Raw genomic sequence first — 25684 nt, 5'->3', positions numbered from 1 at the left:
CTAGTCTTTGGCATTTGTGTCAAAAAGGGAGAGAGTGAGTGTGAGTCTAGACATGTATTTAGAGTTAGGAGTTTACTGGTGTAGGGGGAGTACTGGCATAAGGGGAGTTTACTAGTTTATGTTTACTGCATAATAACTTTGCATGAATACTTGTGAAATGCTTGCTTGATAACTTGTGTTTGGATTGTTATTCATTTCAAGTTATTTTCACTTGATCTTGGATTGGTATATTTTTATTATTTGCAGGGATTGAAGTACGAAATCTTCTAGACTTGTTGAATGCTTATTTTGAATTCTGTGTAATATCTTGTAATCTAGTTGTTTTGTCACAAATTGTCAAAGGGGGAGATTGTTAGGTTTTTAATTGTTGGCAATTATGTACAAAATATTCTAAGTATATTTTTTACATGTATATGAGCTTTACACAAGTCTAGAAAATCTCTGGTTTGAAGAATTGCAAAATTATTGGAGCAAAGTTGATGAGATCAAGTCATGCCATTCGAATGCATCCGGGCCGCAATCGAATGCACCAACGAAATTTGAAAATCTTTGTACTTTCGTGAGTACGGATAAGATTAGGATTTGGCTCTATCTTGTACTTTAATGAGTACGGATAAGATTTGGATTTGGCTCTATCTTGTACTTTCGTGAGTACGGATAAAACTTGGATTTGGCTCTATTTTAAGATCATATATAAGAATTGTGATGCCCTATCTTTAGGGTGGTTGAAGAAGCATTATTGAAGGAGACTTCTTGAGGCTACATCGGTTCTTCAACTAACAAGGCTTTTCTCATCTACAAATCTTAAGCTTTCGTCTTAAGGGCTATCTAGACGAAAGATCAATCTCGAGGGCTACTGAGGTTAGACTTCAATCACGACAAGCAGTAAATCGTGGGTTCTAGCGAGCAAGACTGAGAGGAACAAAGTCGTTTGGATCGACGGATTGTTTTGTGAGTCAATCTTGTAACTGCTACTATTCTAGTGATTGGTTTTGATCCGAGTTTGGATCCGTGGTTTTTTCTCGTTTGGGTTTTTCCACGTTAAAATCTTGGCGTTCATCTCTGCTTTTATTTTTAATATTTCTTCCGACTTTTACTTAAGCAAACGAGCGAGATCATTGCGTAGTGTTTAGATACATACGTGTGTCTAGGGGTTTTTTTCATATGCGTGGTGGCCCCACTCGTCCTAGCATAAGTGTTGTGCGTGCCGTGTGGGCGTGTGTGCGTGCACGTGTCCGTGTCGGGCGGGAGTGTTACAATTATCACTTGTTCTATTTCTTTCTGAAAGGCATTTTGCTATTTTTTGGCATGCATCATCACTGGAGGTTGACTTCTTCTTACCTTGCCTACCTGATCCACTTTGATGCTACTTCTTACTCCGAGAGCAAGTGTGATGCTCATGGTCTATTCACCCCTTGAGAAGTTACTTGAATGGTAGTAAATTTAATTTGAACATGCCATCACCACACTGCAAGGTGTCATTATATTCCAATTTAACTTCATTCAGTATTGGTATATTAGAAAAATCACTGCTTTCAATAGTTGTTTGCATAAACTATTGGTTGGAAACAAAAGCACAACTGCTTGTAGCAATGTTGTTACCTACGAGAAAATCAATATCATTAAAATGTACCGAACTTTTCTCCCGACATCATCCATAACATTTCCTCAACTAATCAATGGTTCAAAAATACATATGAAAAATATATATTTATCCATTTAATGTATAATATATATATACACCTCTATCATTTCTTCCCATGCTTCATCATTAGGTGCCACCAGCTGGTACAATATATCATCCCAACCCCATCTGGTTTTCTCTTTTAGCCCCTTGAATTGTCTGAAGATGCTACATAGCGTTTTTCATCTACTTTTTATTTATTCTCTACTTATCTCATCACCCATCTTTTGTACCCAACCAATGTGTACTCTTTCCAACTATCTTTTGTGAAGGTCTTAGCACTCCTTCTCCCTGCGTCATGTTGTTGACGAAGGAGATCCAATAAAATAGCATCTTGCTCATTAAGCCAATTATCATGTCTTGTACCTGATAATGCACCATCTTTCTTCTTTGGCATCTTAGCCCTAATGACCACATTGTCAATAAATATTTGTATCCAACAATATCACAGTGCTTGCTACACATAAGCACTACTTACAACTTAGTAGCCAACTAATTGATTAAATCACAAATAAAATTCAGATGGTAAAATATGACAGAAATATATAGAATCAAAATAGATCTACTAACTATGATGATAGTAAGTAAAATATCAGATAGAAAAAAATTGCAACTAATCATTGAATCTATAAAATAGGGATTTTTCATTGAAAAAGAATTTACTTTGGCTCACCAGAAGTGTCGGAGGGACATCTCCTTCTAGTGGTAGATAAGGCCGTCGTTGTTGGAGCTAGATCTAACCAAATCGATTTGTTTCTTCCCCTGTGTCGATCGTGTGAGATTGTAGGTATGTCGGACAACTGCGACCTTAGTAACGGTCGTATAATGCCATTCACTTTAGCCATTCCTTGGTCCAAGAGATCTTCACGACGGGAAATCTCTCTTGATTGAACTAATGAACTTACTATTACGATGACCAGCGAGGCCTTACTGGCGTAACTTCCAAGTGGTCATCCACTTTGATGATCGCTACCTCTTGTCATTTTCTCAGCACCAGTACGTGAGCGATGCAAATAGGGAAGCTCAGCAAAGATCGAGAGATGGGAGATGCTAGAAGAGATTGAGAGAGGGGAAATGGTGGATGAGATCGAGAACCCCATTCTCTCTCAATTGTACTATATGAGAAGATAGAGAGAGAGGATAGAGCAAAAAGAGGAGAGCTGACAAGACGTGGGATTTGACTATAGTCAATCAAAGGGTAAAATAGTAATTATTTAAGAGTAGGTTTAAAATGTAATTTTGATGAATAATAGTAATATTATGGAATAGTATTATTATGATGTTTGACTGATATTCTAGAATAAGCAGCCCATATAAAGGGTAGTTTTCAGCACGTCCTATTCGATAAGCGTGGAGGAGAGCCCTTGTAGGCAATCTACCCTAAAGGAGCTTCTAGTAGAAAAGCCGCACCCTCAGTGCCACCAGTAGCCGCCATAATTCTTTCCACCCTGCCCACCCCACATGGATGTGGCCACTAAATACAACTATCAAGGCTTTCAGCATCCCCTAGAGTGAAGGCCAGCTTGAGCCCACCTTCCTTGATAAGCCTATCTGGCTGCCCAACAGTGTTGACTGCTAGATCCCTAATGAACAACTTTTTATTTAATAAGTGAGGGTGGATGGCACAAGGTTGCCTATTTCATGGCACTGACCAAACCCAAGGTTCCATCACTACCCTTGTCGTCCTACCATTCCCCATGAGATTACAACAACCTTCCTTGATAGTATTGTTGTAGTGCAAATTACTCTCCAATACCATGACGAGTTCATTAGTACCCAAGGTTCCCATGGGTTCAGCTCATTGTATGATACGATTCAGACTTCACCGATGACGTCTCAAGCATCGATACACTTTAGGGGTGTTTTTTATTCTTGTTTTAGTGTTTATTTTATAGAAAAATAAGTTTTTTGTATGTCGCGTTAGAATGCGGATGGAGTGCGTTCGAACGCGCTTATGAACGTCTACATTAGGTTTGCAAAAATAGAGAACGTGAAATGTGCATTCGAACGCGATCGGACACGTTCGAACGCCGCGTTCGAATGCGAATGGAGTGCGTTCGAACGCGCTTGTGAACGCCCGCATCAGGTTCGCAAATATAGAGAATGCAAAATGTGCATTCGAATGCGATCGACAAAAATCTACTATTTTAGGGTTAATAATTGTCATTTTTGAATTATTTGGTTAGCCCCTAAAGGTGTGGATGGCAACCATGGAATCATTATTGAATGAATTGAGTTTTGCATTGTCTCCTTCTTCTTCTTCTCTCCCGTTCTCTCGTTACTTGGCGTCGCTGCTTCTAGCCTCCCTCAACCGGCCAATCACCCTAGTCCCTTAGGGACGGCCCACTCCTCCCCCTTCTTCCAATCTATCTATCACTTTGCCCTAACCCTACCATCACCCATACCCCTTCCATCTCCACGTACTCACTGGTGCCACCCCATTAACGTCGATCCACCAACCTTCACCATCGCTAAGCATCTCATGCTTCCATCCACGGATCCTAAGACAGACTCCCTAATGTTCATCCACTAATCAGACGATATATTGAGATCCCACCTCCCGATTTGCCTAATACTTGATTTGTTGGAACTCTTTCTGGGGTTACAACATATCAAAATTTCACGTCGATCCGACGACTGAATCTTTTGAGATCTATTTTTAAAGTTCCGTATTAGATCCTGTCCAGATCTGAAAATCAGAATAGATCGAGCTTTGGCCAAAAGGGGAGATCATATCATTTTACTTGACCTTTAGGATTCTAACCCAAGGATAGTCATCCTCATTCAACACCTTGAAAACAAGTTTCCCTAGTAGCACCGATCTCTCCGTCTTTAACCTTCTAATGGCTAGCCATCCCTTGGCTTTTGGGCTTGTTTTTGTATCCCAATTGATGAGATGGAGGCTCGACCACCCCTCTTATCATTAAGGATGCTAGATAGATTCTATGACACTAGGATGAATAAACAGGATGAGAGTAGACCGCCTTGTCAAAGACCATGTTGAAAGAGAAACCACTCCATCGGGGAGCTATTTATAAGAGAGCGAACCTCGATGATGTGATACAAGCTTTGATCCACTTATGCCACAGTGCTGGGGAACCCATTCATTCTAAGGTTTGGATGACGACTTCCCAACTAAGCAGATTGTAGACCTTCTCCATATCTAACTTCAACATCATCACCTGTGGGTTACGCTTGTTGATGGTCATCAAAATGGGTCACTTCCTAGCCTGCTAGCATGTTGTTCGTGATGCTACGACCAATGATGAAAGCAATTTGCACCGGTTCGATGAGCTGAGGGAGGAGATTCTTCAACTTGCTCATGAGGATCTTGGCAATAATCTTGTACAAAACATTGCACAAGGATATAGGACGATAATCCTTCACATGGGTGGGGATGTCCTTCTTAGGGATACGTGTAATGAAGGTATTGCCCCACTAATGCGGAAGAGTGATACACTTAGTTAGGATCTTTTTTATTATATTAGGTGTTTATTTTTATTAAAATAAAATTTATTTAGGTCGCGTTCAAACGGCCTTGTGAACACCTTGTGAACGCCCGTGTTCGAATGCCTTGTGAAGGCCTTGTGAACGCCCGCATTCAAAGTCTTGTGAAGGCATTGTGAACGCCCGCGTTTGCAAATCCAAAGAAGGGCTTTTTGAGTGCGTTCGGGCGCGATCGTGAGAATCCTCTAGAATTAAGGTTTCATATTATTTTAGGACTTGGCAGCCAACTTCATTATGCTATTGGATTCTTGATTTCTTGCCTTCTATCTTCTCTCTAGACTCCTCCCTCCTCTCTCTTCACCATCCTTCCACATCTACCGTTGGCAAGGTTTCTCCTAACTTCTAATCTCCCTTGACTGTCGAGCCACCCCTCTTCTTTGGGATCTCGACCACTTCATTCCATTCGTCTATATCCCTAAATCACATCTACAATCCATCTTCATCTCCATATCCCTCCATAACCCTAACATCCACTCCACCCATCACCACCACCATCACCCACGTTCCTTCATATTTTCGTCTTAGTTTTAGTTCGAATCTACGAAGGGCATAAACATAAAAGTTGTAGATTAGAAAGTTACGGATCCAACCCAATTATTTCATAATTTTCTGACTATCGGAGAATATTTGACAAATATTTGCCCACAGTTGCGCAGACTATTTCCTGCAATAAATTCAGATCTTAAGGAATTTTTCCGTAGTCGATCTTTTGGTTTCAGATCTTATCAATTTGGTATCAGAGCCTATCATTTAGTATCACAGCTTATCATTTGGTATTAAAGCTTCTCAATTGGTATCAGAGCCTATCAAAGAGAGGCATGTGTGAAGAAATGGCTTAGTCATGCAAATATCCTTCCCTATGATAGGCCAAAATTTGACATAGACCTCGGTTTGGATGTCGTCTGGCCCTTGTGCCTTACCACGGGGAAGAGACCAAAGCGCAGCCCTGATCTCTTCATGATTGACTGAGGTGATTAGCTTCTCCGTCGCCTTTGATGAGATCCTAGGCAAGCTTGGCCATCTCAGGTTGTTTGCATCATTTGTCTCCTCTGGACCCATAGCTTAGTGAGGAAATCCTAAAAAACATTACCCACCTTTTCTTGGCTTTGCACCCACCTCCCATCAACATAGAAGATACTAGCGAGCCTATTCCGGTGGTGATGTATTGATGTAGTGAGATAAAATTATTTTTGTATTTCTATCTCCGTCCTGCACCCACTTGAGACGTGATCTTTGCTATCATTTTATATTAATCTGCCTACTAAGAGCAGATTCGTGGTTATAGACGCTTCGCAAGGCTTGAAGACTGGCCTCATCAAGCCTGCCAATGTCGTCAAGTTTTTCATAGTCATCTAGTTCTTGCCGGACCTCGACAAGTTGGGCTTCAATATTGCCTACATTCGACATACTCTACTTTCTCATTTTTTTCTGGAGGACACAGATCTTATGCATGAGGGTATGCATGGGATTCCCCTTTGTCTTGCTGACCCAAATCTCACTAGCTATATGCCTACCTTCCTTATATTCAAGCCAAAGTAGCTCAAACCAGAAAGGATGAGCAACCCAACCTTCCCTTGCAGGGACCAAGAGTAGGAGAGGTGCATGATCAGACGTAGACCGATCAAGGCGACGAATTGTGCATAGTGGATGCAAATCGAGCCACCTCATATTAGCTAGAACTCGATCCAGGCGGACCCACATACAACGAGGCCCACATTGATTATTACACTATGTGAATGGTAAGCCTTCAAAGCCTACATCACATAAGCCAGCTGTATCTACAAACTCGACAAAAGGTTTGACCTTCAGCCCTAACTCCACCTTGCGAGAGCTCTTCTTCTCATTGACACTGAGATGCGCATTGAAATTCTCAGCCACCACCCAAGGCATATTGATGGGAGTGATTTGGAGAAGCTCTTCCCACAGCCTACGTTACTCTCCAAGGTAGTTACTTGCATACTGCTAACATCATCCACGTATTGCCTGACAAGGAGGTGATGACCAAATGTGTAGTGTAGCGAGAGGCCATAATAACGTCCACCCACCCAATCTTGGTCTTCCGGAGCAAAATGATATTGCCCAAGGTCCTCTCTACTGGCATTGCGAACTATGACCAGCATTGGCTAGGGCTTCTGCCATAGTGCGGCCTTCTCCTAATTGATATGAGTCTCCAACAAGACCATAATATTGATCTTGTGCTCCCTATTCAAGTCCCTACATCGATCTAGAAATTCCTTCTTTATCACCCCCCCTATTAAGGCTTTGTTCATTTGGAAACTGATAAGGAAAAGGAGAACCGAAACTCATTCAACACATCCTCGCTTGGAGGCGGGTGAATGTTCCTTGCCCTCAGTAGGCTTCACAATGCCTTTGGAATACATATCCATAACCTCACATTTGTCGTTTGCATGAGGGTCAACCAATGCTAGTTGCATGTTACTTGCGTCCAGTTCCATCCCATCTTCTCCATTGGCTTGGTGGTCTTAGAGAAGAGCACGTTTAAGGGCACTCACAATTTGTTCATGCATCATCGAAGGAGAGGCATCCTTGCTAGCAACTGGTCCCATCCTAGTTAATGCTAGTCCATCTTGGTAGATCTCCATAGGGTAGAGACAATCCATCCCTTTCCTCATGCCTATTGTTATTGCCTTCATGTATGCCGAGCATGTTTCCTGTTGCTACCCTAAGCCTACCCGGATAGCCATCCCGTTAATTATTGCTTTGTCTTTGATAGAGACCGAGGCCTCCTCCGTATGCCAGTCAAAGTTCCCATCCATCTCCTTTGCCATGCTCATTAAATGCCCACCTTCATTCTTACTGTTAATGCATTGCCTATTCTTGTGCCGTATCATACCACATTAATAGTGCATCGCCGGAATGCTTTCATACACCACCGTCTACTCTAGCTCCTCCTTTGGGCCAAGCAATACCACTGTTTTGAGAGGTCTAGATAGGTCTATCTCCACACATGCATGAGCAAACCTACTTTGTGTGTGGTCTAGAGTGGTTTCGTCCACCATGAGGGGCTTTCTAAAGTATGCGGCAACCAGAATAAGAGCTTCTAATCCCCAGTATTCCTTCGGGAGATTGTGTAACTGTATTCATACTTGGGTTGAGGCAAAAGCTACCACCAAAGGCCGAAGTTGTCCTCCCATGTGATCAACTTCAGCACCTTCCCAAGTATTGTCCAAGGCCTATTATTCAAGACATACTCCATGTCCTCTTGCTTCTCGAACCTGAAGACATAGTAACCTTCTTCCATATTTGACACCGAGAAACCCTCTAACCATTCCACATCTTAGCCAGATGACTCTTAAGTCTCTCCAAAGGGATTCATCTACCTAGGAACCTACCAAAGAATGTCTGCTTCCATATCGCTTAGACCTCTCAATCATGTTGGGCTCCACTATTACATAGTCCTCAGTTTGCTTCTTTAGTTTGGCTAGTATTTTTTCCAAAATATGACATGGTGCCTCTTTTGAGTGCATGGAGCCTGCAGCAACTAATGCCCAGCAGTGTGGAGGCTTTGGATGCTTTGGTATGGCTAGCTTTGGAAATTGAAGCTCTTCGAAGGAGAAGGGGAGAGGGGCTTTCCTTGGCTCCAGTGGTGTAAACGAGCTAAGCCTAAGCGAGCCGACTCTAGCTTAGGCTTGGCTCAAAATTAATTTCAAGCCTTAGAACTAGGCTCAAGCTCGGCTTAGCTCAATTCGAGTTGAGCCCGATCCAGGTTAGACCGAGCCTGATCTGAGCTTGAGCTTGAAATGAGCCTATCATCAAGCCTCATTCAAGTCTAGCTGGATCAAGTCAGATCGAGCTTAAGCTGAGCCAAAGAAGAAGAAGAAGAAGAAGAAGAAGAAGAAGAAGGAGGAGGAGGAGGAGGAGGAGGCGGCAAGGCACCATGGTGGCTTGCCGCTGCTGAGGAGGGAGGAGGCGACATCACGATGGCTTGCTGCTGCCAAAGGAGGAGAAGGCAGCACCGCGGTTGCAAAAGAAGAAGAAGAAGAAGGAGGAGGAGGCGAGGCACTGCGAATGCTAAAGAAGAAAGAGGGAGATGAAAGGAGTCCCTAACCCCGTGTTTATCAGGCAAAATTGTACCTGTTTATCCGGGATAACAACGATAGCTTCAGTTGCGATGGGTGCATCTGCAGTAATTATGTTGATATCTAGTAATTGATGCCAAAATAGATATCAAATGTAGGTAGCTCGCGCAAAGGTGGGGGAGGTGTCAAAATGATGGCTTCTGCTGAGAATTATAGTGCTTTTGTTTGTTTATTGCCTCTCTTCCTAGTTTAGGAGGTGATCATTTGCAACATGTGGTGTAGGAATTTGCTGCAGTTGAGGCTACTTTGGGTTTGGACAGCTAGTAGTAGGAAGACAAGTTTTCATACACATTTAATTCTAGAACTTGGGGGTGTATGCGGTTTTGTTCCTGCAGAATTAATAGCTTTTTCCTAGAGAGGAGTGGCGGTGGTCTGACTAGTATCTAACAGTAGGAGTGTAAACGAGACGACCCTAAGCAAGCCGGTTTTAGCTCAGGCACGGCTCGTTTTTAATTTCGAGTCGATTTTAGCGGCTCAGACTCGACTTAGCTCTGACCGAGCTGAGTTGAACTCGAGGTTCAGTTGAGCCGAGCCCGAGCCGCCCATCAAGCCTGACAGCCCTATCTGGCTGGAGCTCATCTCTTTTTTCCATCTGGGCCCACTTTAGTATGAAAATCAGGTAACAAGTTTAATTATTCAGATTTGTCCACGCAAATAATATCCGCATGAGTCGGTTCAACCTCTCCAACTCATGAGGGAGGAAACAAATAAATTGGATGGGCCCACCATTCCGTAAACGATCGTTTCCACAAGGAAAGTAATCGCGAATATTTATTTATTGTATCTCCCGCTGCTATTGCCTGATCCCGTTCGAGGGGATTTTGGAGGAAATCGAAAGATGGGTTCTCTTACTGCAGAGAAGGAGAAGCTTGCGTTGGGTGAGGAGTGGTCGGAGGAGGCCATCATCTACGTGAACGGCGTACGCCGTGTACTCCCCGATGGGTTAGCTCACCTAACCCTGCTTCAGTATCTCAGAGGTTTGCGTCTTCCTCTCTCTGTTGATGGTTAAAATTTTCAGTTTCTCTTTTTCTAGTCTAGTTGAAGTTTGATCAATTGGGTATTGGATGGTTTCTGGGTTTTTGTCCCAAAGCTTTGGTTATGTTCAATTGCCCATAAATTTCTGTTTCTTTTCCCTCTTTTATTTTATTTTAATTTTTTAAATTTTACGATTTTTTTGGTCATTGGATGAATATTCGGATTCGGTTAGAAAGGTTGGGTTTTAGTTCAATTCTCGTGGACTGATTGTTATTTGAATTCTCGGGCTACGGTAACAGTTGTTTCTCTTTTGAAGTTTGATGAGTTAGGCATTTTATTGTTTTTGGAGTTATGGGGTTTTATTTCAGTTGTTTTTCATTGAGAAGGACCTATTATTTGCTTTATTTTGACACTGATGTGAAACCGCAATTGAGTTTTTCTGGTGACGTCTTTCTCGCTCCATCTGATTTGGGTTTTTCTTTGTCATGCTTTTGGTGCTGGATCATTCTATGCTTATTTCTTGATCTATGTAATACTTCTTATGATGATGGATATCAATTCTTTTGTGTCCTTTCTAAGAAATATTACTGAAACAAGGGTTTAATAATGATTCACTGTTGGATTGTAGAAATAGGCCTGACAGGGACAAAACTTGGCTGTGGTGAAGGTGGTTGTGGAGCTTGCACAGTTATGGTTTCTTCCTATGAACGGCATATGAAAAAATCAATGTGAGAATCTTATCTTTGTTTAAAGTTGGCATATGTCTAATTTTGGATTACTTCTAATGCTTTGGAAATAGGGAACACATAAAATTTTAATATTGCTGTGGATTTTGTTTTGGTAGACAATGGCTTATATTTCTTTTTATTTCTTTATCTTTTTTTTTGTCTCGAAGTAGATTATATATTCGTTAATTGATACAGTGTTTCCATGACTCGAGGATTCGGGATTATGGTTTACAGATGATACTATCTTCTTTGCTTCTATTTATGTGCAAAATTCATTTTTTGCAAAAAAAAATTGAAATTATTTATCATGCACGATTTTTTTAATCAAGTAGTTACGACTAAAGGTTTGGTTGTTGTTGTTGTTATTGTTGTAGGCATTTTGCGATCAATGCATGCTTGGCTCCATTGTATTCTGTGGAAGGAATGCATATAATTACGGTGGAGGGTATTGGGAATTGTCAACGTGGTTTGCATCCTGTCCAGGTGCTTGATTATTCATTGAAATTTAAATTTATTAATTTGATCATAGATGGACTCTTAGTGCTACATATCATTCTCTCAGCCAATTTTATCCATTCATTATATCATGACCTTACCTTTTGTATTCCTTGATACTATGATAGAATTTTCATATTCAGAAATATGAAAATGGCAAAACTCAAGTCTATTTAAAACTTCCTCTCTTTCAAATTTGGAAGTTTTATAACCTGGAGGAAATTAAAGATGCGTATCCTTCTTTCTAATCCTAGTTACACATAGTGGATAAAGTATTAAAGTCAATCATCTCCTTCAAAGGTTATTGCAGAAGTTCATTTGCAGCTAAAAATTCATTTGTCGTGTGCTCCAGTCTGGTTTGGGTATACAGTATCTTTTCTTTTCAAACAAATTAGTCTATAACTGACTCTTTTAATTGTCTTCACTTTGTTGTCCAATAGTAGCTCAACATTTTGTCATGCCTTTTCTCTGCGTAGATAAGGTATGTCACAGGCATTATCTGTATAGTATTCCTTTCTGTATTCTTACTTGAAATAGCAATTCTACTTTATCATTGAATCCACAATTGCTTCTATTACTTTCTTTTTAAAAATCTGTCTTAGCTGATTGTATCCATTTATCTTGATCTTTTTATTAATTCAACATCTCTAAGGAGCATCTCCTTACGGCTTTACCTTTTACTAAACAAATGAGCAAGCCGATTTCTATGGACATCACTGAACCTTATATCCTCAGCCCTTTCAACCCTCCCTCAACCATGGTGTCCACCATCCACCTTTTCTATATATGTATTGGAACTTTACTTTGCTCATTGTCAGCAAGCAGTCTAAAGCAGAGTTACTATTAAAGGTTCATGCAGATCTTTAAATCTATAAGTTCAATGTTTATCATATTCAGGACTACATCATATGGCAGGATCGTTTGTTTTTCAAGTTCAGGTTCTTGACAGTTTCGTGCTTTAGGTCACATGATTGATTACTAAATCTCATGATAGATTTGTAGCCGTAAAATGAATAAAGGTTCCGTTCTCCATCTTCTTTGTGTTCTAGTTTGGTACTTATGCCTTTTATTTCTGTGCTTCATGTTAGATATTATAGATTTCGTTAGTTTAATTCTTTTTGCTTTAATGCCCTACCACTCATCTTGTGGATGGAATATTCTCAAGCTTCCATGCATCAGATGCCATCTTTTTTTATCTTTCGTCCTTCAACTTTCATACTGTTTCTTTTTAAGTTAGTTGACCTTTGGTCTCAGAAATCGTTCTTTGCTTCATATCTTCTACTTTCGTTGCAGGAATCTTTAGCCCAGGCTCATGGTTCACAATGTGGATTTTGCACTCCTGGATTTGTTATGTCTATGTATACACTATTGAGATCAAACAAGCAACAACCAAGCGAAGAGCAGATTGAAGAAAATCTTGCTGGAAATTTATGTCGTTGTACAGGATATAGACCAATTGTTGATGCCTTCCGTGTTTTCGCTAAAACTGATGATTCCTTATATACCAATTCAACCTCAGCAAGCACTTCAAAGGGTGAAACTATTTGCCCATCAACAGGAAAACCATGTTTATGTGGAAAAGACAAAGTCAGCAGCAGTACAAGCTCGGTAGTAGCTTGTGGCAAAAAGCACCAATCTGTTTCATTTAGTGAAATCGATGGAAATGCATATACTGATAAGGAACTTATCTTTCCACCAGAGCTACGTTTAAGGAATATTATGCCTCTGAGTTTACATGGATTTGGTGGGATAAAATGGTATAGACCTTTAAGGCTTCAGCATGTACTAGATTTGTGGTCATGCTATCCAGAGGCAAAGCTTGTTGTCGGTAACACTGAAGTAGGAATTGAAACTAAGTTCAAGAAAGCACAATATAAAGTGCTCATATCTGTTACACATGTAGCAGAGCTTAATGTGCTGAACGTGAAAGATGAAGGCATGGAAATTGGTGCTTCTGTAAGACTGACGCAACTACAAGAAATTCTTAGAAAGGTAACAGCAGAGCGCCCCTGTCATGAAACTTCATCATGCACGGCAATGCTAGAGCAGTTAAAATGGTTTGCCGGAAAACAAATTAGGAATGTTGCTTCTGTCGGGGGAAATATTTGCACTGCTAGTCCAATATCAGACCTAAACCCACTTTGGATGGCTTCAGGTGCGAAGTTTCAAATAGTTAATTGCAAAGGAAATATTAGGACTGTTCTCGCAAAAGATTTCTTTCTTGGTTACCGCAAAGTTGATCTGCAACATGATGAGATATTACTCTCAATTTTATTACCATGGACCAGACCCTTTGAATTTGTGAAAGAGTTCAAACAAGCACACAGAAGGGAAGATGATATTGCCCTCGTAAATGCTGGTATGCGCATATGGTTTAGAAAAGATGAGGGAAGCTGGATGATTTCTGATATTTCTATTGTGTATGGGGGGGTTGCTGCAGTTTCACTCACTGCCTCAAAAACTGAGACCTTCCTTATTGGAAATAAATGGGATATGAAATTGTTGGAGGATGCTTTGAGTGTATTGAAGGAGGACATTTGTCTTGCACATGATGCACCAGGTGGAATGATTGAATTTCGCAAATCCCTTACGCTAAGTTTCTTTTATAAATTTTTCATGTGGGTCACTCATGAGATGAATCAAAAGGGAGCATTCAAGGAAGGTGTGCATGCAACTCAGTTGTCAGCCATACAGCGTTATGCCAGGCCTACTTCAGATGGAAATCAGAGTTATGAATTGGTAAGACATGGAACAGCTGTGGGATTACCGATGGCTCATCTGTCATCGAAACTACAGGTATCTCAAAACTTTGGTATTAATCAATTTATGTCTTGAGCATTATAGATTGTAGGAATCACTGACTTCTTTCTTCTTTATTATCTACTGTACTGTTCTCAGTTTATCACCTGTTACTAATACATATGCATCTTTTATGATCTTTGATACCAATATTTCTCAAAACTTTGGTATTAATCAATTTATGTCTTGAGCATTATAGATTGTAGGAATCACTGACTTCTTTCTTCTTTATTATCTACTGTACTGTTCTCAGTTTATCACCTGTTACTAATACATATGCATCTTTTATGATCTTTGATACCAATATTTCTGAAGAACTGATATCACCTACTAATCATTTTAATACATTAAAAGTATTTTATATGATATAAATATATAGTTATATACACATTTACACTAATTCAAATAATCAAATGACAGTAAATTACGCTATTACACAATTAAACAACACTATCACATAACATGATCAATTTTTTTGGTTATATATGCATGAAATGAAGGAAAATTTTTATGATCATCTTAACTAGGAACTATGCAGAATTTGGGTTCACTATAGAGGGGAAAGGCATTTTAGTTAGTAATGGTAGCAGTTTATAGATCATATATCCTATAAAGTTGATACGATCGATCTCTCCTCGAAAGGTTTGATCGTCTCGCAACGGGTTCTGGACAGAATTTGCACGAAACTTTCGAAGGATATTCTAGAGGATCTAGCTGTTAGATCTAACTGAAATTTAGATATGTTGTTGCTCTTGAAGAGAGCTTTCCAACGAATCTAAGATTTCAGGGTTTGGATGGCTAAATCTTGAGATATTTGCCAAATAATGACCAAAGGTCGGATGAATCCTAACTTGTTAGCCCTTCAATGGCTAGATAGGTGCTAAGAGAACTTCTCTTTTATAGTGAAGAAGGAAAAGTTATTATAGAAGAGGGGGTTTAGAAGTTAGAGGAGGTCGATCAACGACTTGGGCGGTGGAAGAAAGGAGGTGGGACAGGGCAGCGACGGCTAAAGCAAGGAGGGAGATAGGGGCAGCAATGCCAATACAATTATCAGATAAGATCAAATTAGGGTTTCCTCTATATATTTATAGAGGCTCATTCTAGACTGATTTTGATTAGGACTTGATCAACCAACTTAACTTCCCTAGCTCGAGTTGAGCTCGGGTTCACCATACATCTCATGACTCGACTAAAATAATTTATTAACTAGTCTAGACTCAATTAATCAATTAACAAATTGAGTCCATATTTAGCAGGTACTTGAGTTTATGGCTCAACTAACATGGTAGCTGTCAAAAAGACATACAAGAAATTAAACTAGATAAATAGGCTCATCCTAATGAATCTAATGTGCTGCGGATGAATCCAATCCGACCGAGTTGTATCAAAAGTATGGATATGAATATGAAATATAAGGATACAGTGATACAAATACGATGATATGACAAATTCATAAATAGTAAAATATGGATACTACAAGGATACATTATTAAATTAATTAATAAAAAATATATTTATAAATCTATTGTCAACATCAAAGATTTTGCAGGTAAAATGTTTCTTCGACGGGCCTATACTAATATGTTTCTAGCATCAAAACATTTTATACAGACTCTACGACGTATACTAACATATTCCTATTTTCCTAATATCAAAATATTTTATACAAATCGTATGACCTCTTCTAAGTTCTAACATATTTCTTTCATCGCAGCCAACTTCAAGGAAAAAAAGAAGAAAAGAACAGAAAAGAAACAAAGGCTTTTCTGTCTTGCAAAACAAAAAACAAAAACAAGAACAAAAGAACCAAAAGAAAACGAAAAAAGAAAGGAAAACTGTGACACCCAAACTCTAAACACGTGCATAGCACCTGACCATTCAGTTAGATATTGATAATCAAATAAACCTGTAGTAATATCATGATTTTATCCATAACATTTAAACTAAGAAAAACTCAAGTCTAACTGTCAACAGCATACAAATAACCCTACATGGGCCCCACACAGCTCACAACACATCATCAAGAGCTTTTCACAACTACATATATACAACGGTGGTATATGCATCATTATACAAGTACAAAGTCACCTGCTAGAATATAAGACAAGGATAAATACATACTTGGAGGATGTCCACTAGTACATCAAATAAGAGAACTCAACTAGCGCAAAACACTAACCACACACTACTCTTTACCCACTCGCGAGGTCTTTAAGGGAGTATCCTGCTCCACTCGCTCACCTGGGTTTTTGGAAAGGAAAAAACAAAGAGAGTCATAAGCTAAAGGCTCAGTGATTAGACTTTACCCCGAATCAGTGATTCCAAACAGAGAGTAAATCATGTACTGGATAATATGAATTAGAAAGTAGCATGATGCCATGTATGAACATATATATGTATCCTCAATGACATATATATGAATGAAATTAATCCTCATGAATGAGCATATTATTAGAGAGAGAGAGAGAAAGAGAGGAAGATGAGAATGAATCCGAGAGAGAGAGAGAGAAACGGTGGGGAGGGGGCTGCGGCGGCGGCAGCAGGGGCCCACCGCGCCAGCTGGCTCGGCCAGGTTGGCCGGGCGAGCACTTGGGGCGCGTGGCGCCCATCACCGCTGCCACTGCATGGCACGAGTTGTCGTGCCATGCAGTGCAAATTTTTTTTTTTTTTTTTAAACTTGGGCTTGGGTTATTACAAAAATAATGTGGTTTGTCAATGGCCTTTGTCATATTCGTCATCGTCATTGTCATCATTAGAGAGAGGAAAGAGCGATGTTGTGGTCGACGTCATCGTCGATGGAGAGAGGAAGGCACTCGATGTCGAGAGAGGAAGAAACATTTGAGAAAGGAAGATCGACATCGAGAGAGGAAGGCACGCCTTGTCATCGACGGAGGAAGACGCGACACTAGGGCACATTGTCGAGAGGGGAATAGGATTTGATAGTTCTTTCCTCTCACTTAAGCTTAACGGGTCAATAGTTGTGGGTCGATAGCACCCGACATAACCAATAACCAAATACAAATCGTATTCATTGCATATCTAGGTGTATCCAAACCTTATCTAGCAATTAAAATGATTTATTTTTAATCCAAATATTCCCGATATGTCTCACGTATCCGGGCATATCCAACCTGTATCTATACTCGATATGTATCGGATACGAATACTTCACCTGTTTTGGAGTATTCATGCTTTCTACTGTATATCCGTACCTACTAGAATATACAATGACTATAGAGTTGATGAGGAGGCCTAAGTGCTCTTTTGGAATTTTATGACTAGCTAGGTAGCTATTAGTCATGACTCATGATCTCATGATTGAATACATATAATTTGAGTAATAGGGTGTTAGACTTACCTTTTTTAGTTGATATTAGAAATAACCAATTTTTTTATTTTTTTGTTTTTTGTTTTTGTGCATACAGAATGTGATCTATTCTATTAGGCCTTGTTTGGTTTGAGGTTAAGCTCCGAACTCGATTAGTTAGTCATATTTTTTAGTCTTAATTTTTTGAAAAGTATACTTGATTATATATGAAAAAGATAAAACGATATTTGGTTACTAAACCAATTTAGGGGTCCCTAAATTAGTTCAAATGGGTCCCTAAACTTAAAACAAACAAAGCCTTAGATTCTGAGATCTTAATAACATGTGTAACTAGTGCAAGCTTGCTTATAAAGACCAATGATTCTCATGCCAATGGTGGGGAGGATCAAATCATAGTTCAAAGTTTCAATTTCAGTTTGGGTTTTGGGTTGGTTAAAAGATGAAATGTTTGGTCAGTTTCGTTGTATTGAATCTGATAATATTTTAGTTTATATCAAATCTAGTAACATTTTAGTTTCGATTTTGTCTTGGTTCAATGCATCACACAAAATCTAATAATATTTAAGCAACAAGGTTGATATTGAGTCAAGTATAATTTGAGTTCAAGTCAAATCTAGATTTGAATTTAAAACACAGATTAAAAAGAATATTATTATGGTTATTTCAGTTGGATGCTAATTTTGGAGAAAAGTTCTAGATTGGATAGGACCAAAACACAACAAGTTTCAGTGAAATGTCTCGGTTTCGAACAAAACTTCAGATCATATATCAAAGCTTCAAAGATTTTTAATCTAATATCAGTTATTTATGTGGACAAGTCACTAATAACAAAAACTGACACTAATATCTAATTCCACATAGAATGGCCAGGAGGATCAAATGCTTCATCTGTTGGCACAAGAAAAATATGAAAAGTTGCTTCAAATACTATTGATAATTTGCAAAATATCGACCATTGACTTTGGTGGCTTGTTGTATATGGAGTATAATGAGTATGTTGTGTCTTTGGTAGCTGTGGTTCGGAGAAGTGGGAGGTAAGCTCATCCCACAAAGAATGTGTCATATGTATCTGATTGAAACTCATGCTTATAAGATAGCAAGAAGATAATGAATCCCCTACTAGTGAGTGAGTGCATATCACTTGATGTCTTGCTACTGAGAGACTCAAGTCCTCCTCCACTCGCTCACTATAATGATTTTGAGTCTGGAACGCTCCTTTCTCTCCTCTCTCACCACTCTATGGATGCAGCTTTGGATTGAACGAAGTTAGTCATCATCAGTGGCAAGATTACATTGATATCGTTATGCTAGATATAGATAATAATATGCCATTTTTCCAGAGAGGAAAAATTGTAGGTGGGCATTCATTATCACACTTAGGGTGTGTTTGGCAAACCAAAAATTACTAGAGTTATTGAATAAAACCAAAATTTAGGGGTTTATAGAGTTCTAAATTTTCAAGATGACCTGTTTGGTGACAAAACAGACTAACAAAAAACTTTATTTTTACCTTAAAAGTTATGAAAGTTTGGGGGTAAAAGATAATCTAGACTGATCTCTGTAATTCTGAATACTCCTTTTTGGCCCTCCCTGATGTCCACCATACTCCGACCCTTCATCCACCTCGTGGGGCGTAAGTTGCTGTAAACTTCAGCTTCGAGTTGGCTGCCTCAATTATTCACATTGTCCTCCTTGTTGTCCCCTCTTTCATCACCTTTCTTGTCGGCATTGAGCCTTCAATCTTCTCCTTTGTGATCCACGACCTGCCTTCAATGCCCCCAAGAAACCCACAACTAACCTTTTCTTTCACATCCCCAAATCTGCTTAGCTCATCCACAATTCCGTTCCCAATTGGCATCCCCATCCCCATCTCTGCAAGTCAGCAATCCCTATGGCATCTAATAAATAGCGATGGTGGTAACTGAATGCTCTCTCTTTTTCATCAAATATTTTCTTCCATCTCTATGAGATTTAAAAGGTAATCCATGCCAAGATATAGGATGCATTAACCATGAAGGTTGTCAATAGGTGGAAGACAATACAAAGGCACTACAAGTTTGTGTTTCTGTGGAACTGCTGATTTAAATGGCAAATGGATGAGAATTGTCCAATAAATTTATTAAAAAGCTCGTCCAAGTTGGCTTTCTTTGTCCAATGATTTGAACTAAAAAATTTGATTTGTCTACAAGGCAATCTCCAAGATCCTGTAATACATGTTACAGTGAGCAATGAGGCGACATTAATCACTGTGCTCTACCATGAGTTTCTTTGATAGAATTCTTGGCCTACCTATCTTTTAAACTTTTAATTGAGGCAGTGGCCAAATTTGAATGTCAGTTATGATGGAGAAAAAATATGAGAGAATGGGTTGGGGTTGAGATGTGAGCAAAGGTAGAATATGGAGAACAATGAAGCCAAATTACTGTTATTTGATTCTAAAATTGCCAACCATCTAAATTGAAGTGATTAGTCTAGGTCTCTAGGAATTATTCCTAGAGTGTTCAGGTAGATGGACATACAAATTTTATAGTTTTGGGATAGTTTGGACTCAATCCGGAGTAGCCAAATAGGCTCTTAAAGGAACTATTTTGTGTAATGCATATACTTTAAAATTGCACTGTTTGCTTAATTATCTCAATTGATGTCTTTGTCTTGTCATTTCCAATCATCCTCTTAATTTTAATTTCTTCCTTTATTTATTTTAGGAAATAATAGACATATCCCTTATGCGCTTTCTTATCCCCATCAATCTTCCTGAAAATAGTATAGACTCTATTATGCAAATAATTTCTTGAATTGCATCCCAAAATTTAGTGTCTAAAATAATATTTTCAGCCTTGCCATCTTGTGATTGTGAAAGACGAGAGTTGTTCCACTCCTATTAAGTAAACATAGCCATAATCTGTACTTCCTTCCCTAACTTTTGGCTCAATGCAGTAAAAGTTTGCAGCAAACCTCCTTGCCCTAGGTTGAAGAAGCTCCCTCTCGGTGAAAATTTTCATATGAGCATGCACCCAATGATAGTTATATAAAAGTTTGATGATATGTTGAGCTCTTGCCACTGTCATGCTAACCTTATATAGCTTCCCAATGTATTTCATCAAGTCAATGTAATGGGAGTCTAAATGGATATCATCTAGTTTTTATCAAGATCTCTGACTTTCTTAAAATTGTCATCTTTCTCGGTCACTATTTGAACTACATGCTTCTCTCCAACCTCATCAAACACATTCTCCTTCAGATTGTGTATATAGTCAATATCATGAATTTGATTCAATGCATTAATTGACTTATGATCAACAATCTTTTAGTTGTAGTAGGCAAAGAAATTTATGATGCTCTAAATGGTGGGACCTATCTCCTAAAACTTGACTCGTGCTTTGCGCTACAGTGATGATACTTCCGAAATAAGTATTTTTTTATAACAAATAGTATTATTACTTATGGTGAAACTATTTGATCCATGTCCTTTTTTCTTAATCTACCTTTCTTTTTAGATTCCCGACCAAGATATGTGCTAGGGTTGATGTTTCCAATCGTTGGACCCTTGCGAAAATGTACTCAAGATGGATAATTGTTGGCTATGCGCATTGCTAGTGCTAGTACTTGTGGCGACCTCAAAGTGATACTACTTAGACTGTCTCCTATGACCCTCCACTTACTCTCACTGCCATTATATCTCCTATGATGACCATATAACAATTGCAAGATTTGGAATTGCATCATTCCTTGTCGTCTAATTGGTTGACTATAGGATATCGAGTTGCTATGGGTGAAAATGGTCCGATAAAAACTGGGTAGTGATATTCATATCCATATTTCTTTGGATCTGGATCCATATATAGATTGAGAGGATAGTGAACTTAATTATCATATCTGTTAAGTCCAGTCATGTATTTGGATCAGATATTAGATATATTACTATTCATCTTCTAAATCCATAAATACTTGTACTATAAGCATTGCCATGCTAGTGGCACGGGATGTGTTGACCTTGACTTGGCACGATATGTATCACTAGCATGAGCCATGCTGAGTAGGTGTACTGTTTGTCACACTAATTAGTCTTGACCAAGGTTCCCAGTATCGGGATCGTGATCGGTATCGGCTGTCCAGAAAAACGATATGTATCGGCCGTTCATTTCGGATCGGACTATTTTTTAATTATAAAAAAATATAAATATTATTTAAAAATATAGAAAAATATAAAAAGTTTAGAAAAAATGACAAAAAAAATAAGAAACAAAAATTACTCACATATGAAGTCTAAAAACTTAAAAAAATATATTAACTTACTCAAAATTTAAAACTTTGATGAATACCGAGCCGGTTCTCGTAAATTTCTATAGTCTTTATCCTCATAATCACCATAAGTTTGTAAATATTGATGTCTGGGATCTGATGCTCCAAAATGTGATTCCATCATATTAGTCATATTGTCTGGATCTTGTTGTGTGACTTGTGTATGAGGAGGATAATAACTAGCATTTGGATCTTGTGTCTGAGAATACTGAAGATATTGAGGATAATAACTAGCTTATGGATCTTATGATAGCTCCAAATAATAAATACTCGATATACTATAATCATAAGAAGTAACATTCTCATGACGACATCGCTGATATGTATATACATCCTCAGTTTTTCTGTCTTCAATTTTTATGCTTCCTTGACTTTCCTCAACAAATGTAGATGGGACGATCTCACCACCATGTGTATCATCAGGACTATGACTAGTACTAGTAGGTATATTATTTCTCGCTGCTGAACAACTCGTACCAGCCTCTGTTCTTGTCGTGGTCTCCCCCAATATCTCATTTAAACATAGGTTATCTCTGTCATCTAATAACCCGTCCTCTATTTCTCTGATCCATGGAGTTAAGTGGTCTTCTTCATCAAAAACATGATTTAAATAAATTAATTGTTCATTTTCTGCCTTTTTTCTTAAATTTCTTTCCCTAAATCTTATATTATAATGATAAAAAACTAACTTCTCCAATCTTTCCATTGTCAATCGGTTGCGTGTTTTTGTGTGGATCAAGGAGAAAGTAGTCCAAATTTTTTCATACTGTGATAAAGATACAGTTTGACTTAAAATCTTCTTTGCTATTGGCGTCAAATTTGGTGCCTCCTCCTATCCATAGGTAAACTACTATTCAGCTGGAGTGTTATGAGATATAGCTGCAGCAACTTTAGCAGTATTGAATTGCCCAGCTCTCAATTTATATCTCTCTATCTAAAATTAGAAATATATTATTGCATACTAATTACATTGAAAGTTAAAACTTGAAATAAATAATAAAAAAATATTTAATTGAATCATAAATCATTTTCTTATCGCAAAGGATTTGTTTATGAATATCGGTCTCAAGCCTGCTGATTACCTTCCTAACTCCTAACAAGACTTCACTATCATTATTGATATTTGTAGAGAATTGAAATCTTGGATTAAGAAAATACCCCATAGAAATTTAAAATTTATAAGAATTCACATTTTAAAATATTTATAAATAAAAGTAAATTAGTAAATTAAAACTTAAAATTTAAAACTTAAAAGCATGCCTACCAGCAGCGTGTATATCTCTATGTAGTTGTCTGTTCTTTCTAGAATCAATCATCTCCTACCACTTCCTATAACTTTTATCTTATATTTTTTTATTAATTTTTTTGCTATTTCCATATAAGAAACCCATCTCAGACTAGTCATCACTGTTTACAAGTGTTAATATTTTAATAAGGGGCTCAAATATTACAGTGGCAATTGTAATATTATCCTAAAATATTTAAGAGCTATATTTTATGAAGTTCACCTAATGATTTATTTTTAGGTTTCATATTCTTAATTTTTATAGATCACTCCTGTGATGTAAATATCTGTATAATATCATTCTTGAAGCGCATGATGCTCTCCAAGGCTAAAAAATGAGTGATAAATCTAGTGATGCTGGGTCTGATGATCTCCCTACCACCAGTCATCTACTTGAGTAAATTAAAAACTCAACTATAGTTATATATAAAATTTGTCAACTTCTAACCTTCATGTATGACCATGTCAATTTTAGGCTCTTTTATAATATCCTCTAATATTAGATCAATACGATATGCAGCACATGACATCTAATATAAATGAGGTCTTTTTATCATAAGTAAATTTTTAGCAGCTTTATAATTGGCCTCATTATCAGTAACTACTTAGACTACTCTTTTTTCACCGATTTCTTGTACCACTTCATCTATTAATTGACAAATATAATCTGTATTTTTGAAATGAGCAGTACTATCCACAAACTTTAGAAATATTGTTGCCATGTTAGAGTATACTAAGAAATTAATTATATTTCTTCTGTTTTGTGTACTCCACCCATCACACATCAGTGTACAACTAAATTCATCCTAATATTATTTAAATATCTTAATGTAAGTACGAAGTTCATCTACTTCTGAGTCAAGATATTTAGTAGCAATATTTTTGAACTAGGAAGCGGAATACCAGACCCTACTAATTATATAGCATCCACCATAGTGTGATAATAAGGACTATTAGCTACATTGAAAAAAATATGGTTATAGAAGAAAAATTTAGAGATAGTCCTACCAATTTGTTTCTTTGTATTTTTAATTTTTTTGAGAACCGTCTTGATAGAAGTCTGTTGTACGACCTTTTTTAAAAAATATGTATCTATTGGTTTAATATTTCTAGACTTTACTGTAACACCAAGAGTTCTATGGGTAGAATTGCTACCCCCATATTCTCTTTCCCTGTATATTAACTGATCTAGATCTCTAAAAGTTACCACCAGTGCTTCTTCTCATCTTTTCTTCTCTTCTATACATATTTCTGCCCTCTTTTATTGCCCTCCTCATCTGTCTCTCCTTCTCATCCTCCCCACTCTGCTCACTGCTATTATCATCAATGTGTACATGATTATGCATCAATTCTTCACGAACCATTGACTCTCTTTGTTGTGTAGATTGTTTATCCTTCTTTTTATCAATTAATTGAGCTAACATCTGCTTTCTAACTTCCAAGGATACTTGAGTGCAAACTGCTACATTTTTTTGTCTTCTAGTTAAATATTCTTTCAAACGGCTGACATCACCACTCATTTCCTTTTCACACCAGTTGCATTTAACACGTCTTTTGTCTTGCTCAATAGTGCTACAATGTTGCCACATAATGTCAGTATCATATGACTTCTCTTTTAGTGTTATTGATATTTTAATATTGTAACTAAAAAACATAAACAAAAACCAAAATAAAATATAAAATAATTTAAAATTTATAAACATAAAACCCTCTCAATTTTTTTTTCTATTTTTTTTCTTTACTTCTTTCTAATTTTCAGTTTCCACCCCTCTCAGCAGCAAGGTGCTGCTGCTTGCTGCACACCTGCTGCTGCTGCAGGTGCTGCTTCACCACAGTAGCGTCTGCCTGCTGCTAAGCAGCAGCAGGTGCGCAAACAATAGTTTTTGGAAGACTATATAACTTGATGATATGGGCAAAGTACAATTTGGCCACTTGTGACGCATCAGAGGTCTTAGTACAAGGAATAAAATGGGTCATCTTAAAGAAGCGATCTACAATCACGAGGATTAAATCATGTTTTTCAAATGTGCGAGGCAATCCCAGGACAAAATCCATACTTTTGTCCTGCCACGGGTGCTCAGGCACAGATAACAGAGTGTAAAGTTCAGTGTTTTGTTTTCTGTGCTTTGCTAACTGACAAGTCCTACATTGACCAACCAATTTTGCGATGCCACGTTTGAGACTTGGCCAGTAGAATTGGCGCTCCACTTGCTCAATAGTTTTATCACGTCCAAAATGACCCGATAGGCCACCGACATGGATCTCCCAAACAAGGAAGTCACGCACGGACGTATGGGGAACACAAAGCTTGTTAGCCTTAAACAGGTAACCGTCTTGGAGGGAATAACTGTCCACAGCTAAGTTCGGATTAGTCAGCAAAGTGAGAATGATTTCGCCAAATTCCGGACAAGTTGTATAATTTTTCTTCATTTTGTTAAACCTAGTGACTTTGATGCTAATGGCAGACAGAAGATTAACCCT

The 25684-nt window shown here is 38.2% G+C and overlaps 1 protein-coding gene across 1 annotated transcript in view; it reads left to right on the top strand.

Moving 5' to 3' along the window:
• The first annotated feature begins 10070 nt into the window (after positions 1-10070).
• LOC140786490 (xanthine dehydrogenase-like) overlaps positions 10071-25684 on the top strand; it is a 52904-nt gene continuing 37290 nt past the window's right edge. The window contains exons 1-4 of the mRNA XM_073134967.1: positions 10071-10268; positions 10895-10994; positions 11369-11477; positions 12783-14285. Of these exons, the coding sequence (XP_072991068.1) occupies positions 10130-10268; positions 10895-10994; positions 11369-11477; positions 12783-14285 (1851 nt within the window). The 5' untranslated portion in view covers positions 10071-10129. The remainder of the gene's footprint in view (positions 10269-10894; positions 10995-11368; positions 11478-12782; positions 14286-25684) is intronic.

This window comes from Typha latifolia, chromosome 4 (assembly GCF_019914945.1).
Source record: "Typha latifolia isolate L0001 chromosome 4, TyphaL0001v2, whole genome shotgun sequence".
NCBI classification, from domain to species: domain Eukaryota; kingdom Viridiplantae; phylum Streptophyta; class Magnoliopsida; order Poales; family Typhaceae; genus Typha; species Typha latifolia.
The sequence above is the reverse complement of the archived record's forward strand: the minus strand, read 5'-3'. Positions and strand labels throughout refer to the sequence as shown.